At 37.3% G+C, this 16,516-nt stretch overlaps 1 protein-coding gene across 6 annotated transcripts in view; it reads left to right on the forward strand.

Moving 5' to 3' along the window:
• LOC129628556 (prolyl 4-hydroxylase subunit alpha-2-like) overlaps positions 1-16,516 on the forward strand; it is a 162,900-nt gene that overhangs the window by 51,980 nt on the left and 94,404 nt on the right. For 4 of the 6 annotated variants that reach the window (XR_008702831.1, XM_055548028.1, XM_055548023.1 and 1 more), the window contains exons 4-5: positions 1,909-2,105; positions 3,287-3,463. Coding sequence is in view for 5 of the 6 variants with exons in the window: in XM_055548028.1 (XP_055404003.1) it covers positions 1,909-2,105; positions 3,287-3,463 (374 nt within the window). In the remaining variant the exon portion in view is untranslated. Of the gene's footprint in view, positions 1-678; positions 786-1,160; positions 1,246-1,908; positions 2,106-3,286; positions 3,464-16,516 lie in introns of all 6 variants that reach the window. The other 2 variants (XM_055548035.1, XM_055548040.1) reach the window with 2 other exon arrangements.

Below are 16,516 nucleotides of genomic sequence, written 5' to 3' on the forward strand. Positions count from 1 at the left end.
TGGACCATAAAGAGGGCTGAGCGCCAAAGAATTGATGCTTTTGAATGGTGGTGCTGGAGAAGACTCTTTAGAGTTCCTTGGACTGCAAGAAGTTCAAACCAGTCAATCCTAAAGGAAATCAACCTTGAATATTCATTGGAAGGACTGATGCTAAAACTGAAACTCCAATACTTTGGCCATCTGATGTGAAGAGCCGACTCATTGGAAAAGACACTGATGTTGGGAAAAGATTAAGGGCAGGAGGAGAAGGGGGCAACAGAGGATGAGATTGTTGGATGGCATCACCGACTCAATGGACATGAGTTTGAGCAAACTCTAGGAGATAGTGAAGGGCAGGAAAGCTTGAAATGCTACTGTCTGTGGGGTTGCAAAGAGTCAGACATGACTCAGCAATTGAACAGCAGTTGGCCACTGAAGTAGAGGTAGGGGTAGGAGACCGTGTTGTGGGACTGAACCCTTAGCCTATGGGATCTGACCCTATCTTTAGATGGATAGTGCCAGAATTGAGTTAAATAGTAGAACACCCAGCAGCTGTCAGAGAATTGCTTGGTCATGTCAGAAAATTCACAAATTAGAATTAGTGTCAGAATCTTAACAAATAATTGGAATTATTAGAAGAAGAAAAGATTAACTGAAGAATTAGAGGAATTGATTATTTTTGTTCTCTGTGGCCCTTAGATTTAGCCCTAGATCATATGAGAAGAATATGCAGCCAGATACTCTTGGGTTCTGTTTGAAGAAAAACTCAAGATAATTGCCAAAAAGTGGAAGGAGCTCCTTGACAGGTGGTATATTCCCTTTGTTTTCAGGGAGATGTCTTGGCATAAAGACCACAAACAGATGGGGATATTGCAGAGTCATTTTAGTGTTACTAAATTCAGCAAACTTACAGAGGTCTGTTATATGCTACATGCTGTACTGGGCAAAAGACTTAAATATGTGTGGCCTATTCCCAGAATATCTTAAGGTAGTTTGGGGATGGTAGTGGGAAATTAGATATGTTAACAGATAAAGTCAATAGATTGTAGAAAATAACGCGATAACTGATCACAGCACTGTAAGAGCTTAGTGAAAAATATTTCAATTCTGGATTCATAATTACTCTAGGATGACCAAAGGGCTATATCTAATTTGACTGTAATTTGTTTTCTTTTGAAAAGGGCATTTATATCATCATACCACACCTGATTTATATTAATAAGCTTGGTAAGATTTCACACTCTAGACTGTGCTGCCCTGACTCAGGTTCGTAAAATCTTTCTTTTGTTGACTTTATTGCCAGAACTCTTTCATTGACTGGCTAACACGGGAGTGTCCTTCATGACTGTTATGTGAGATAAGCCTTGTAAATTTTTTTTGAGTATTTTTGGTAAGAGCCACAGAATTAGACATCTGGGTTCTAGTTCTGATGTGCTTATTTTTTTCTATGTAATCTTGACCCAGGTTCCTTGTTTATTCTGTGTCTTGGTATTCTTACCTGAGGAATGGGGACCAAAATCCTTCTTTCTTGGATATTGTGAGGGCCCATGAGATGATGATGCTTGTGGAAGTTATCTGGAACTCTAGTCTACATTCTAACTGTATATATATATATATATATATATATATATAACAGCACATGATATATAACATTGTAATGAAAATGCACTAGGAAGCAGATGTGCGCAGCATAAAACTGAGTTGTGAGTGTGAGGCAGGACTGCTGGTTGCCTTTCTGTACTAGGTCCCTTGGAACTGGTGAGTGAGGCATAGTGGGGTGGATTTTCTGTTTTTATTTCTCTCTTTATTCTAATTCTGGACAGTGTTCAAATTCCATACTGATTTATCAGCGTCATTTAAAGTAGAAGAATTGCAGAGCTTCTCCGAATGATCTCCCTGATTATTAACTATTTGCTTTCCTTTGTCCAGACTCCTCTCATAAACAATCCCAGTTGAATCTGCCGTACTTTGTGAAGTTGTTGGAGGAAGAAAGGGCAGGAAACCTTGGGAATGAAGAATCAGAGACCAAGCAGGAGACACTGAACAGTTCTCCTCAGGATACTCTTGATTATAAGCAAACCCTCGAGAGCTATGAAAGCCTCTGCCACGGAGAGGGTATCAAACTCGTAAGATGGGAAAGGGAGTCATTGGGGTTATAAGGGGTGCTTAGGGTACTTGGAGACCTTTAGATCACCTGGCCGTATGAATACTGGGGACTTTCAACTTTGGAAGGCCAGATTTAGTTGGGAAGATATTTTAGTTCTTGAACCTGCCCCTTGAGTGCACCACTGGGTCTTTTTCAGTCTTATAATTATATCAAACACTTATTTTAATTGATGGCTAATTAGATGTTAGGCATTAAGACTATTATGAATATTATTTTTTATTACATGCATGTGGAAGAAATTAAGCAAAAATGAATAATGTATGGCCCTGTTACAGAACTATGTAGTGTATTAAAGGAAAATTTTAAATATAAATAAGTAGTTTTAGTACAGTAGTGGTATGTGCAAGATTTGGTAGCAACATACAACAAAAGGTTATTAACTCTAGGACAAAAAGTGGTAAGGTTCACAGGTAAAGGACTCCTAAACTAGATTACCAGGTGAACAATGTAATAAAAGAAGTTTTAGGCTGAGACTATACCATGAACAAGTGTACAGTGAGAAAAAGTATCCTATGTTTTGGAAATAGCAAACATTTTTTATATTAATAGAGCATAATATTTGAGAAAAGAAGCTATAATATTCAGAATTTTAATATAGGCAGGCTCATGGAGGGCCAGAAGGCTCATGGGTAGATCTTGGACTTTGTTAGTGTCTCAAAATCTAAGGTGCATGGGAATCACCTGGGATGTTGTTAAAATGCAGATTCTAATTCAGTAATACTGAGTTAGAACCTGAGATTCTGTATTTCTAACCATCTCCCAACTGATGCTGATCCATGGGTCATAGCATGAGTAGGAAGGCCACAGAGAACAGACCATTAAAGGGTTCAATCACAGAATTGAGCTGATCACCCCTGGACATTATGGGAAGTTGGATAGAAGAAAAAGACTCTTTTTTTCCAAACCCATTTAAGGTGAATTGTTACTGTGTTTTAAGTCCAGTATAAGAGTGACTTCCCTTTAAGGGCTTGTAAATGTGAGTAAGGATATTTCTGACAGAGAAGATATTGAATGATTTGTGTTCCATTATGCTTTTTTTCCTTTCTGAGGGAAAAGGGAGGAGATGGGCCTAAGGAGTGAGGCTGGTGCCTGGCAGACTGAGGAGCCTGGTACATAGACTTGTTGCTCTGTGCTTCCCAGACACCACAGAGGCGGAAGAGGCTTTTCTGTAGGTTACATTATGGCAACAGGACGCCCCAGCTGGTCATCGCCCCCTTCAAAGAGGAGGATGAATGGGACAGCCCACACATTGTCAGGTTCTACGATGTCATGTCTGACGAGGAAATCAGGAAGATCAAGGAGATTGCAAAACCCAAAGTAAGTTCTCATTTGGTGCTGAGCACATTTCCCTCTGTTCCCTCCTTGGACTTGCCTTGCTGTCGTCATTTGGGGACATTTAAGGGAAAAGATGATAGCAGATTGCCCTTTTTTTTTTTTTAAAGATTTAATTTTTTAAGAGTAGTTTTAAGTTTACAATAAAATTGAGAGGGAAAATGATTCCTTGTACACCCCTTGCCCTGACACATACATAGCCTCCCTCATTATCAACATCACTCGCCAGAATTGTACATTTTCATTAAGGATTAACCTATATTGATTGACATATCATAATCCCCCCAAATTCCTTAGTTTACCTATGGGTGAAGGGTTCAGTCTTGATGTTGTACTTTATAGGTTTGGACAAATGTCTCATGACCTATATCCATTATTATAATCTAATACAGAGAATTTCACTGTCCTAAAAATTCCCTGTGTTCTGACTGTGCATCTTTGCCCCCACTCTTCACAGCAGCCACTGATATTTTATTGTTTCCATAGTTTTGCTTTTTCTCAAGTGTTATATAGTTGGAATATACAGTATGTAGCCATCTCAGATCGGTTTCTTTTATTTACTAATATCCATTTGAGGTTCCTTCTTGTTTTTCATGGTTTCATAGCTTATTTCATTTTAGTGCTGAATAATATTTTGTTGTCTGAATGTGTTACAGTTTATTCATCTGTTCACCTTCTAAAGGACATCTTGGTTTCTTCCATATTTTGGCAGTTATGAATAAAGATACTGTAAACATCCATGTACAGATTTTTGTGTGAACATTACCTTTTCAACTCCTTTGGGTAAATACCAAAGAATGTGATTGCTGGTTTGTGTAAAGAGTAAGTTTAGTTTTGTAAGAAATAGCCACACTGTCTTTCCAAGTATCTGTATTATTTTGCATTTGTTTTAACAGTAGATGAGAGTCCTATTGTTTCATATCCTTGTCAGCATTTGATGTCAGTGTCTTGGATTTTGGTCATTCTAATATGTGACAGTATTAATATCTCATTGTTTTAATTCACAGTTCCCTGATAACATATGATGTGGGACATATGTTCTTATGCTTACTTGCCATCTGTATATCTCTTTGCTGAGGGGTCTGTTAAGGGCTTTGGTCCATATTTTAATTGAGTTTTTGTTTTCTTATAGTTGTATTTATGAATTCATTATATATATTTTAGATAAGTCCCTTTTAAATGTCTCTTTTGCAAATATTTTCTCCCAGTATGCGACTCATTTTCTCATTCTCTTTGTATTGTCTTTCTTGGAGCAGAGTTTTTAATTTTAATGAAGTCCACCTTATCAATCATTTCTTTCATGGATCATGTCTTTGTTGTTCTATTTTAAAGGACATTACCATACCCAGGGTTACCAGGATTTTCTCCCATGTTGTCTTCCAGTTTTATACTTTGTGTTTTACATTTAGGTCTGTGATCCATTTTGAGTTATATTGAGTGAAGAGTGTAAGGTCTAGATTTATATTTTTTGCATATGTATGTCCATTTGTTCCATCACCATTTTTTGAGAGACTCTTTTTGCTCCATTGTATTGCTTTTGCTCCTTTGTCAAATATGAGTCGATTATTTTTATGGAGGTCTGTTTCTAGGCTCACTGTTCTTTTCCGTTGATTGATTGTTCTTTTACTAATACCACATTGTCTTGATTACTGTAGCTTTGTAGTAGCTTTGGAGTCAAGTAGTATCAATCCTCCAACTTTGTTCTTCTCCTTTAATATTGTATTGTCTATGCTGGGTCTTTTGTCTTTCCATAAAAACTTTAGGATCATTTTGTAGATATCCACAAAATGACTTGTTAGAATTTTGATTAGGATTGTATTGAATCTATGGATTCATTTAGGATGAACTGACATCTTGACAGTATTAAGTCTTCTTATCCATGAATATGGAATCACTGTTTATTTTGTTCTGCTTTGATATCTGTCTTCAAAGTTTTGATAGTTTTCCTCTTGTATATATTTGTTAGTTTTTAATGACTGTTTCAGCAGAATTCTTTATAATCTGGTCCTCCAAGACCTTTTCGAAGAGAAGTGTATCAGTATATATTATCTTTTAATTTAGTGTCTCCAGGAGATCCTTTTTTAAACCTGTTTAAAATTTTTATTTATCTGTAAAGTTTTGTTTTAATTATATGTGACTTTTAAAAGTTGGTTACATAAATGAAATATGCAGCAGACTGCAAATATTTAACTCACGAAAGCCATATTACTTGTGACCAAACAAAGGAAATCTTTTCTGCTCTTTCCATGAAACCGTGTGTCAGCTTTAGAGGTCCTCAGGAATAAAATTTATCACCTATTCATCCTTAGTTATTCATATCTCTGGTATGTTTTTTGTTTTCGGTTTTTGCTGTCATCTGGGAAAGAATTATTTCTTCATATTCTAGATAATAGATGACAAGCTCAGTGAAGGCAGTTTTTCTTTCAAAAACAGTTTCATTAGTTTATCATAGTTATTGGTTGTCCTTTGGTAGTTAGAAAGGATATTCTTGTTCTTTCTTTTTGTATTCTTATAGGGTTATAATCTTTATATAAGCAGGAGGTCTTGTCAATATTTTATTTGGATATTTTCTCTTTTCTACATATTGGATAGTATCTGTTGATATACCTCCAACCTTAGTGGTTCTGCCTTTGTCATCTCCATTTCCATGTTAAGTGCATCTAGTGAAATTTTAAATTCAGATATCATATTTTCCAGTTCTAAAATTTTCTCTCTTTTTGGCTATGCCACGGAGCATGCAGAATCTTAGTTCCTTAGCCAGGGATCAAACCTGGGCCCTTAGCAGTAAGAGCACAGAGTCCTAACCATGAACCACCAGGGAATTCTCAGTTCTAAAATTTTCAATAGATTCTCTTTCGTTAAACTTTTTTATCTTTCCTTCAAATTTACTATTACTTTTATTTTTAAATTTTTTTATTTTTGGCTGCGCTAGGTCTTTGTTGCTGTGCGTGGACATCTCTAGCTGTGGGGAGTGGGGGCTGCTCTTCACTGTGGTGCACAGGCTTCTCATTGCAGTGGCTTCTCTTGCTGTAGAGCACAGGCTCTAGGCATGCGGGCTGTAGTAGTTGTGGTGCACTGGCTTAGTTGCCCTGTAGCATGTGGAATCTTCCCGAACCAGGGATCAAACTGGTGTCCCCTGTATTGGCAGGCGGATTCTTAACCACTGGGACCACCAGGGAAGTCCTAAAATTTTCAATAGTTTCTTTACTCTTACTGACTGAGATTTCTCTACTTCTCATTAATTGCAAGTATTATTTTTCTTTCCATCCTTGAGTATAATAACAGCTTAGAAATCTTTATCTGCTAATTCCAACATCTGTTCCATCTTTGAGTTGGTTTTGTTTCTGACTTTTCTCTAGAGAATAGGTCACATGTTCCTGGTTCTTAATATATCAAGTAATTTTTTTTATTATATCCTGGCTTCTGCAAATATAATGATGTTGGAACTCTAGATTCTATTATAGTCCTTTAAGAATGTTGTTGTTTCATTGAGATATAATTGACATATAACATTGTATTAGTGTTAAGCTGTATAGCAATGATTTAATATATGTGTGTATTACTAAATGATTACCTCAATAACTTTAGTTAACATTATCACCTTAGTTACAATTTTTTTTTTTTTGGTGATGAGAACTTTAAAGATTTATTCTCTTAGCAGCTTTTAAATATACAATACACTGTTGTTACTTACATCCTCAGGATTTATTTATCTTATAAATGGAAGTTTGTGCCTTTTGAGCACCTTCGCTCACCCCTAATCTTCACTTCTGGCAGTTGTCAATCTGTATTTTGTTCAAGTTCAGTTTTGTTGCTGAGTTTTTGTTTTGTTTATAGAGTCCACATGTAAGTGAGATCAGATCATACGGCATTTGTTTTTATTTAATTTAGCATAATGCCCTTAAGATCTATCCATATTTTTGAGAAGGCAATACTTCCTTCTTTTTTATGGCTGGATAATATTTCATTGTATATATGAATATCACATTTTCTTTTTTCTCCTTTTTAAATTAAATTTATGTATTTTAGATGAAGCAAAGATGAATATTTTTAATGATAAAAGGTACTATTCACAAAGAAGATACACATTGTAAATCATTCAGTTCAGTTCAGTTCAGTCCGTCAGTCATGTCCGACTCTTTGCGACCCCATGAATCGCAGCACGCCAGGCCTCCCTGTCCATCACCAACTCCCGGAGTTCACTCACACTCAACATCCATCGAGTCAGTGATGCCATCCAGCCATCTCATCTTCTGTCGTCCCCTTCTCCTCCTGCCCCCAATCCCTCCCAGCATCAGAGTCTTTTCCAATGAGTCAACTCTTTGCATGAGGTGGCCAAAGTACTGGAGTTTCAGCCTTAGCATCATTCCTTCCAAAGAAATCCCAGGGCTGATCTCCTTGAGAATGGACTGGTTGGATCTCCTTGCAGTCCAAGGGACTCTCAAGAGTCTTCTCCAACACCACAGTTCAAAAGCATCAATTCTTCAGTGCTCAGCCTTCTTCACAGTCCAACTCTCACATCCATACATGACCGCTGGAAAAACCATAGCCTTGACTAGATGGACCTTTGTTGGCCAAGTAATGTCTCTGCTTTTCAATATGTTATCTAGGTTGGTCATAACTTTTCTTCCAAGGAGTAAGCGTCTTTTAATTTCATGGCTGCAATCACCATCTGCAGTGATTTTGGAGCCCCCCAAAATAAAGGCTGACACTGTTTCCACTGTTTCCCCATCTATTTCCCATGAAGTGATGGGACCAGATGCCATGATCTTCATTTTCTGAATGTTGAACTTTAAGCCAACTTTTTCACTCTCCACTTTCACTTTCATCAAGAGGCTTTTGAGTTCCTCTTCACTTTCTGCCATAGACACCTAACAACAAAGAAAGATACATAAGCAAAAATCATAAAACATATAAGGGAAAAGAAAAAATATATAATCATAGTAAGACATTAACATTTCTCTAAAATTATTTTGGGCTCCAAAATCAGTGCAAATGGTGACTGCAGCCATGAAATTAAAAAATGCTTGCTCCTTGGAAGAAAAGCTATGACCAACCTAGACAGCATATTAAAAAGCAGAGACATTACTTTGCCAACAAAGGTCCGTCTAGACAAAGCTAAGGTTTTTTCCAGTAGTCATGTATAGATGTGAGAGTTGGACTATAAAGCTGAGCGCTGAAGAGTTGATGCTTTTGAACTGTGGTGTTGGAGAAGGCTCTTGAGAGTCCCTTGGACTTCAAGCAGATCCAACCAGTCCATCCTAAAGGAAATCTGTCCTGAGTATTCATTGGAAGGACTGATGCTGAAGCTGAAACTCCAATACTTTGGCCACCTGATGCTAAAGAACTGACTCGTATGAAAAGACCCTGATGCTGGGAAGGATTGAAGGTGGGAGAAGAAGGGGACAACAGAGGATGAGGTGGTTGGATGGCATCATTGACTCAATGGACATGAGTTTGGGTAGACTCTGGGAGTTGGTGATGGACAGGGAAGGCTTCTGTGCAGCAGTGCATGGGGTCGCAAAGAGTCGGACATGACTGAGGAACTGAACTGAACTGAAGAATGTTTTATCAAGTGCAGAAAATAGGAGCATCTTGAATGATGTCATTAGTAATTTAAATACAATAATTTCTGTTTATATTAATTTTATTAATCTTATATCCTACACAAAAATATTTAAAATTTTTGATCTCACTTGTTATTAGATGTCCATAGGACATTTAGAAAAACTAGCAAAAAGATAAACATTACTAAATTTCAAAAAGTAGAATTCTTTTTTTGTGTGATTCAGTTGTACATATACACACATATTATTTTTGAAGTTATTTTCCATTATAGGTATTGTAAGATACTGAGTATAGTTTCCTGTACTATACAGTAAACCCTTGTTGCATATCTATTTTTTTAAATTAGAAATCTGGCAATACCCCATTTTATTTATCTGTTCCTCTGTTGATGGGCATTTACATTGTTTCCTTGTCTTGCTTATGGTAAATAATGCTGCAGTGAACATGGGGCTGCAGATACATTTTCAAGATTGTGATTTCTTTTCTGCTGGATAAGTATGCAGAGGTATCATTATAGGATCATATTGTAGTTCTATGTTTAAATTTTTGAGGAATTTCTGTATTATTTTCCACAGTGGTTGCACCAATTTACATTCTTACCAACAGTGTACAGGTTTCTACATACTCACCAATATTTACTTCTTGTCTTTTAGCCATTGTAGCAGATGTGAGGTGGTATTTCACTGTGGTTTTGGTTTACATTTTCATAGTGACTAATGACATGGAGCACCTTTTCATGACCTCCCTAGTGGCTCAGTTAGTAAAGAATCCACCTGAAGTGCAGGAGACCCAGGTTCGATCTCTGGGTCAGGAAGACACCCTGGAGAAGGAGATGGCATTCCACTCCAGTATTCTTGCCTGGAAAATTCCATGGGCAAAGGAGTCTGTCGGGCTACAGTCCATGGGGTTACAAGAGTTGGACATTACTTAGCGACTAAACCATCACCATCACCTTTTCATATGTTTAAATCATCTTTGGAAAAATGTCTGTTTATTTTTATATCATTTTTGTCTATTCATTTTTATATCGTCTTTGGGAAAATGTCTGTTCAGATCCGTTTCTCATTTTTTAATTGGATTGTTTGTATCTGTTAAATTGTAGTAGTTCTTTATATGATTTGGATATTATCCCCTTCTCAGAAACATGATTTCCAAATACTTTCGCCCATTCCATAGGTTGCCTTTTCATTTTGTGACGGTTTCTTTTGCTGTACAGGAACTTTTTAGTTTGATATAGTCCCAATCACTAATTTTTTCTTTTCTTGCTTTCATTTTTGGTGTCAAATACAAAAAAATCATTGCCAAGATCAGTGTTTTTGTTTACCCTTTGTTTTCTTCTATGAGTTTTATGGTTTTGGGTCTTACATTCAGGTCTAAATCCACTTTGAGTTGATTTTTTATATGGCTTGAGATAATCGTCCAGTTTCATTCTTTTGCATGTGGCTGTCCAGTTTTCCCGGTACCATTTATTGAAGAGGTTATCCTTTTTCCATTGTATATTCTTGGTTCCTTTGTTGTGAATTAATTGACCACATCTGCATAGGTTTATTTCTGCTCTCTCTCTTCTGTTCCATTGATCTTTGGGTCTGTTTTTAGGCCAATACCATACTGTTTTGTGACTATATGTTTATAATATTGTTTGAAATCAGGAAGCATGATGCCTTCGGTTTTGTTCTTTTTTCTCAAGATTGTTTTGCCTATTCGGAGTCTTTTGTGGTTCCATGCAAATTTTAGGATTTTTGGTTCTATTTATGTGAAAAGTGCCTTTGATACTTTGATAGAAATTGCATTGAATTTGTAGATTGCTTTTGGTAATATGAACAATTTTAACAATATTACTTCTTCCAGTTCATGAGCTTGGAATATCTTTCCATTTATTTGTGTTTTCTTCAGTTCTCTCATTGTGTAGTTTACAGCATATACTTCTTCCATTTTCTTGGTTAAATTTATTCTTATGTATTTTTTCCTTTTTGATGCAGTTGGAAATGGGATTGTTTTCCTAATTTCTCTTTCTGATAGTTTGTAATTAGTAAATAGAAATACAATTTATTGTTGTATATTGGTTTTTTTATCCTGCAACTACTGCACTTTTTATTAGTTCACAGTTTTGGGTGGAGTTTTTAGAGCTTTCTATATAAAATCATGGCATCTACTGCCAAAGCAATCTTAAAGAAAAAGAACAAAGTGGAGGCAAAACAAAAAGACAGTCTAAAGATCAGGAGAAAAAATATTTACAAATGATGTGACTGGCAAGGGATTAATTTCTAAGATATACAAACAGCTCATAAAGCTCAAAAAATGGCAGCAAAAAACAGACAAACCAATCCAAAACATGGGCAGAAGACCTGAACAGACATTTTTCCAAAGAAGGCATACAGATGGCCAACAGGCACATTAAAAGATGTTCAATATCGCTAATTATTAGAGAAATGCAAATCAAGACTACAGTGAGGTATCACTTCACACCCATCAGAATGGCCATCATCAAAAAGTCTATAAATAGACTGGAGAGAATGTGGAGAAAAAGGAACCCTCCTACACTGTGGGGATATAATTGCTACAGCCACTATGGAGAACAATATGGAGGTTCCTTAAAAAGCTAAAAATAGATGATGATCTATTAATTCCACTTCTTCAGATATATACAGAAAAGATGAAGTTCTAATTCAAAAAGGTACATGCACCCCAGTGTTCATATCAGCACTATTTACAAAACCCAAGAAATAAAACAGCCTAAATGTTCATTGGCAGATAATGGATAAAGAATAGGTAGTTTGTGTGTACACACACACACACACACACAGTAGAATCCTACTCAGCCATAAAAAAGAATAAAATAATGCTATTTGCAACAACATGAATGGGTCTAGAGATTATCATACTACATGAAGTTATACAAAGACAGTATCATATAATGTGTCTTATATGTAGCATCTAAAGTATGATACAAATGAGCTTATTTATAAAACAGAAACAGAGAAAACAAATTTATGGTGTGATCACTGACCTAGAGCCAGACATCTTGGAATGTGAAGTCAAGTGGGCCTTAGAAAGCATCACTACGAACAAAGCTAGTGGAGGTGATGGAATTCCAGTTGAGCTATTTCAAATCCTGAAAGATGATGCTGTGAAGGTGCTGCACTCAATATGCCAGCAAATTTGGAAAACTCAGCAGTGGCCACAGGACTGGAAAAGGTCAGTTTTCATTCCAGTCCCAAAGAAAGGCAATGCAAAAGAATGCTCAAACTACTGCACAATTGCACTCATCTCACACGCTAGTGAAGTAATGCTCAAAATTCTCCAAGCCAGGCTTCAGCAATATGTGAACCGTGAACTTCCAGATGTTCAAGCTGGTTTTAGAAAAGGCAGAGGAACCAGAGATAAATTGCCAACATCCGCTGGATCATGGAAAAAGCAAGAGAGTTCCAGAAAAACATCTATTTCTGCTTTATTGACTATGCCAAAGCCTTTGATTGTGTGGATCACAATAAACTGTGGAAAATTCTGAAAGAGATAGGAATACCAGACCACCTGACCTGCCTCTTGAGAAATCTGTATGCAGGTCAGGAAGCAACAGTTAGAAGTGGACATGGAACAACAGACTGGTTCCAAATAGGAAAAGGAGTACATCAAGGCTGTATAGTGTCACCCTGCTTATTTAACTTATATGCAGAGTACATCATGAGAAACGCTGGACTGGAAGAAACACAAGCTGGAATCAAGATTGCCAGGAGAAATATCAATAACCTCAGATGTGCAGATGACACTACCCTTATGGCAGAAAGTGAAGAGGAACTCAAAAGCCTCTTGATGAAAGTGAAAGTGGAGAGTGAAAAAGTTGGCTTAAAGCTCAACATTCAGAAAGCTAAGATCATGGCATTTGGTCCCACCACTTCATGGGAAATAGATGGGGAAACAGTGGAAACAGTGTCAGACTTTATTTTTGGGGGCTCCAAAATCACTGCAGATGGTGACTGCAGCCATGAAATTAAAAGACGCTTACTCCTTGGAAGAAAAGTTATGACCAACCTAGATAGCATATTGAAAAGCAGAGACATTACTTGGCCAACAAAGGTCCATCTAGTCAAGGCTATGGTTTTTCCAGCGGTCATGTATGGATGTGAGAGTTGGACTGTGAAGAAGGCTGAGCACTGAAGAATTGATGCTTTTGAACTGTGGTGTTGGAGAAGACTCTTGCGAGTCCCTTGGACTTCAAGGAGATCCAACCAGTCCATTCTCAAGGAGATCAGCCCTGGGATTTCTTTGGAAGGAATGATGCTTAAGCTGAAACTCCAGTACTTTGGCCACCTCATGTGAAGTGTTGACTCATTGGAAAAGACTCTGATGTTGGGAGGGATTGGGGGCAGGAGGAGAAGGGGATGACAGAGGATGAGATGGCTGGATGGCATCACTGACTCGATGGACATGAGTCTGGGTGAACTCCGGGAGTTGGTGATGGACAGGGAGGCCTGGCGTGCTGTGATTCATGGGGTCGCAAAGAGTCGGACACGAGTGAGCGACTGAACTGAACTGAACTGAAAAGGGACTGGAAGAGGAATAAATTAGGAGCTTGGAATTAGCAGATAGAAATTACTGTATATGAAATAGATAAACAAAAAGGTTCTACTGTATAGCACAGGGACCTATATTGAATATCTTATATTAAACTATAATGGAAAAAAATATGAAAAAGACAAAATATATGTATACATATATAACTGAAAATATATATATATATATATATATATATATATATATATATAACTGATTCACTTTACTATACACCAGAAACCAACACAGCATTGTAAATTAGCTATGTGAAAGTTGCTCAGTCATGTCCGACTCTTTGCAACCCCGTGGACTATGTCTATGGAATTCTCCAGGCCAGAATACTGGAGTAGGCAGTCTTTCCCTTCTCCAGGGGATCTTCCCAACCCAGGTATTGAACCCAAGTCTCCCACACTGAAGACGGATTCTTTACCAGCTGAGCCAAAAGGGAAGCCCAAAAGTGAAAGTCGCTCAGTTGTGTCCGACTCTTTGTGACCCCATGGACCATACAGTCTGTGGAATTCTCTAGGCCAGAATACTGGAGTGGGTAGCCTTTCCCTTCTCCAGGGATCTTCCCAACCTAGGGATTGAACCCAGGTCTCCCACATTGCAGGCAGATTCTTTACCAGCTGAGCCACAAGGGAAGCCCAAAAATTAACTGTACTTCGGTGAAAAAAAAGATCATGGTATCTGCAAATAGAGTAGTTTTACTTCTTCCTTTCCAACTGCCTTTCTTTTCTTCTTGCCTAATTGCTCTGTCTAGAACTTCTAGTGCTGTATTGAATAAAAATGATGAGTGTGGGCATCCTTGTCTTGTTCCTGATTAGGGAAGATCTTTGACATTTTCACTGTTGAGTATGCTGTTAGTTGTGGACTTGGCATATATGGCCTTTTTAATGTTGGAGCACATTTCCTCTGTATTTGTTGAGATTTTTTTGATCATGAATGGATGTTGAATTTCATCAGATGGTTTTTCTATATCTATTGAAATGATCATATGACTTTTCCATTAGTTTTGTTAATGTGATTCACATTGATTAATTTCCAAGTATTTATCCATCCTTGCATTCCAGGGTTAAATCCCACTTGATCATGGTGTGTGATCCTTCTAATGTATTGTATAATTTATTTTGCTGATAGATTGTTGAGGATTTTTACATCTTTGTTCATCAAGGATATTGGTGTAAATTTTTCTTTTCTTATAGGTGTTTGGTATCAGTGTAATGCTGGGAGAGTAAAATAAGTTTGGAAGTATTCCCTCTGAAAATTTTGAGAGAGTTTGAGAAGAATTGTTATTAGTATTTCTTTAATATTTAGTCAAATTTACCAGTGAAGCCCTGTGGTCCTGAACTTTTTGTTGGTAATTTTCAAATAATTGATTCAGTCTTCTTACTAGTAATTGATCTATTCAGATTTTCTGTTTCTTCATGATTCATTCTTGGTAGGTTGTATGTTTCTAGGGATTTACCATTTCTTCAAGGTTGTCCCAATTTGTTCTTGTTCAACATAATTTCTCAAGGACCTTTGTATTTCTGTAGTATCAGTTGTAACACCTCCTCTTTCTTTTCTAATTTTGAGTCTTCTTTTTTTCTTGGTGAATCTATCTACATGTTTGTCTGTCTTGTCTACATTTTTTTTTTAAAGCTCTTAGTTTTATTGACCCTTTCTATTGTCTTTTTAGTCTGTGTTTCATTTGTTTTTGCTCCGTGCTTTGTTATTTTTTCCCTTCTACTGACTTTGGGCTTCATTTGGTCTTCTTTTTATAGTTCCTTGAGGTGTATAATGAGGTTATTTTGAGTTCTCTCTTGTTTCTTAATTCAGTCATTTATTGCTATGAGCTTTCTTATTAGAACTGCTTTTGCTGTATCCCGTAAGTTTTGTATGTTATATTTTCATTTTATTTCTCTCAGTATCTTCTTGATTGACTTCTTCTTTGACCCATTGGTTAGTCAACAGTGTGTTGCTTATTAGTCTGCCCATATATGTGAATTTTCCAGCTTTCTTCTTGCTATTAGTTTTTAGTTTCATAATATTGTTATTGGAAAAGATGCTTGATATGATTTTAGTCCTCTTAACTTTATCAAGAGTTGTTTTGTGGCATAGTGAAGTGAAGTCGCTCAGTTGTGTCCGACTCTTTGCAATCCCATGGACTGTAGTCTACCAGGCTTCTCTGTCCATGGGATTTTCCAGGCAAGAGTACTGGAGTGGGTTGCCATTTCCTTCTCCAGGGGATCTTCCTGACCCAGGGATCGAACCCAGGTCTCCTGCATTGCAGGCAGACACTTTACCCTCTGAGCCACCAGGGAATCACATATGTTGTATACTGGAGAATGTTCCATATATGCTTGCTGCTGCTGCTGCTAAGTCGCGTCAGTCATGTCTGACTCTGTGCAACCCCATAGACGGCAGCCCACCAGGCTCCCCTGTCCCTGGGATTCTCCAGGCAAGAACACTGGAGTGGGTTGCCATTTCCTTCTCCAGTGCATGAAAGTGAAAAGTGAAAGTGAAGTCGCTCAGTCGTGTCCGACTCCTAGAGACCACATGGACTGCAGCACACCAGGCTCCTCGTCCATGGGATTTTCCAGGCAAGAGTACTGGAGGAGAATGTATATCCTGCTGCTTTTAAATGAAATGGCCTAAAAATGTTCTGTTAAATCCCTCTGGTGTAATGTGTAACGTAAGTTCAATGTTTCCTTACTGATTCTGTCTGTGTATTCTACCCATGATGAAAGCAGAGTATTGAAGTCTCCTACTACTATTGTTGAACGGTTTGCTTTGGAAACAAACTGATATCATTCTCTTGTTTTTGTGATGGCACCCAAGTATTGCATTTCAGACTCTCTTTTTGTCAATGAGGACTACTTCATTTCCTCTAAAGGATTCTTGCCCATAGTAGTAGATATTAATAGTTGTCTGAATTAA

Source organism: Bubalus kerabau, chromosome 1 (genome assembly GCF_029407905.1).
Source record: "Bubalus kerabau isolate K-KA32 ecotype Philippines breed swamp buffalo chromosome 1, PCC_UOA_SB_1v2, whole genome shotgun sequence".
Lineage (NCBI taxonomy): Eukaryota > Metazoa > Chordata > Mammalia > Artiodactyla > Bovidae > Bubalus > Bubalus kerabau.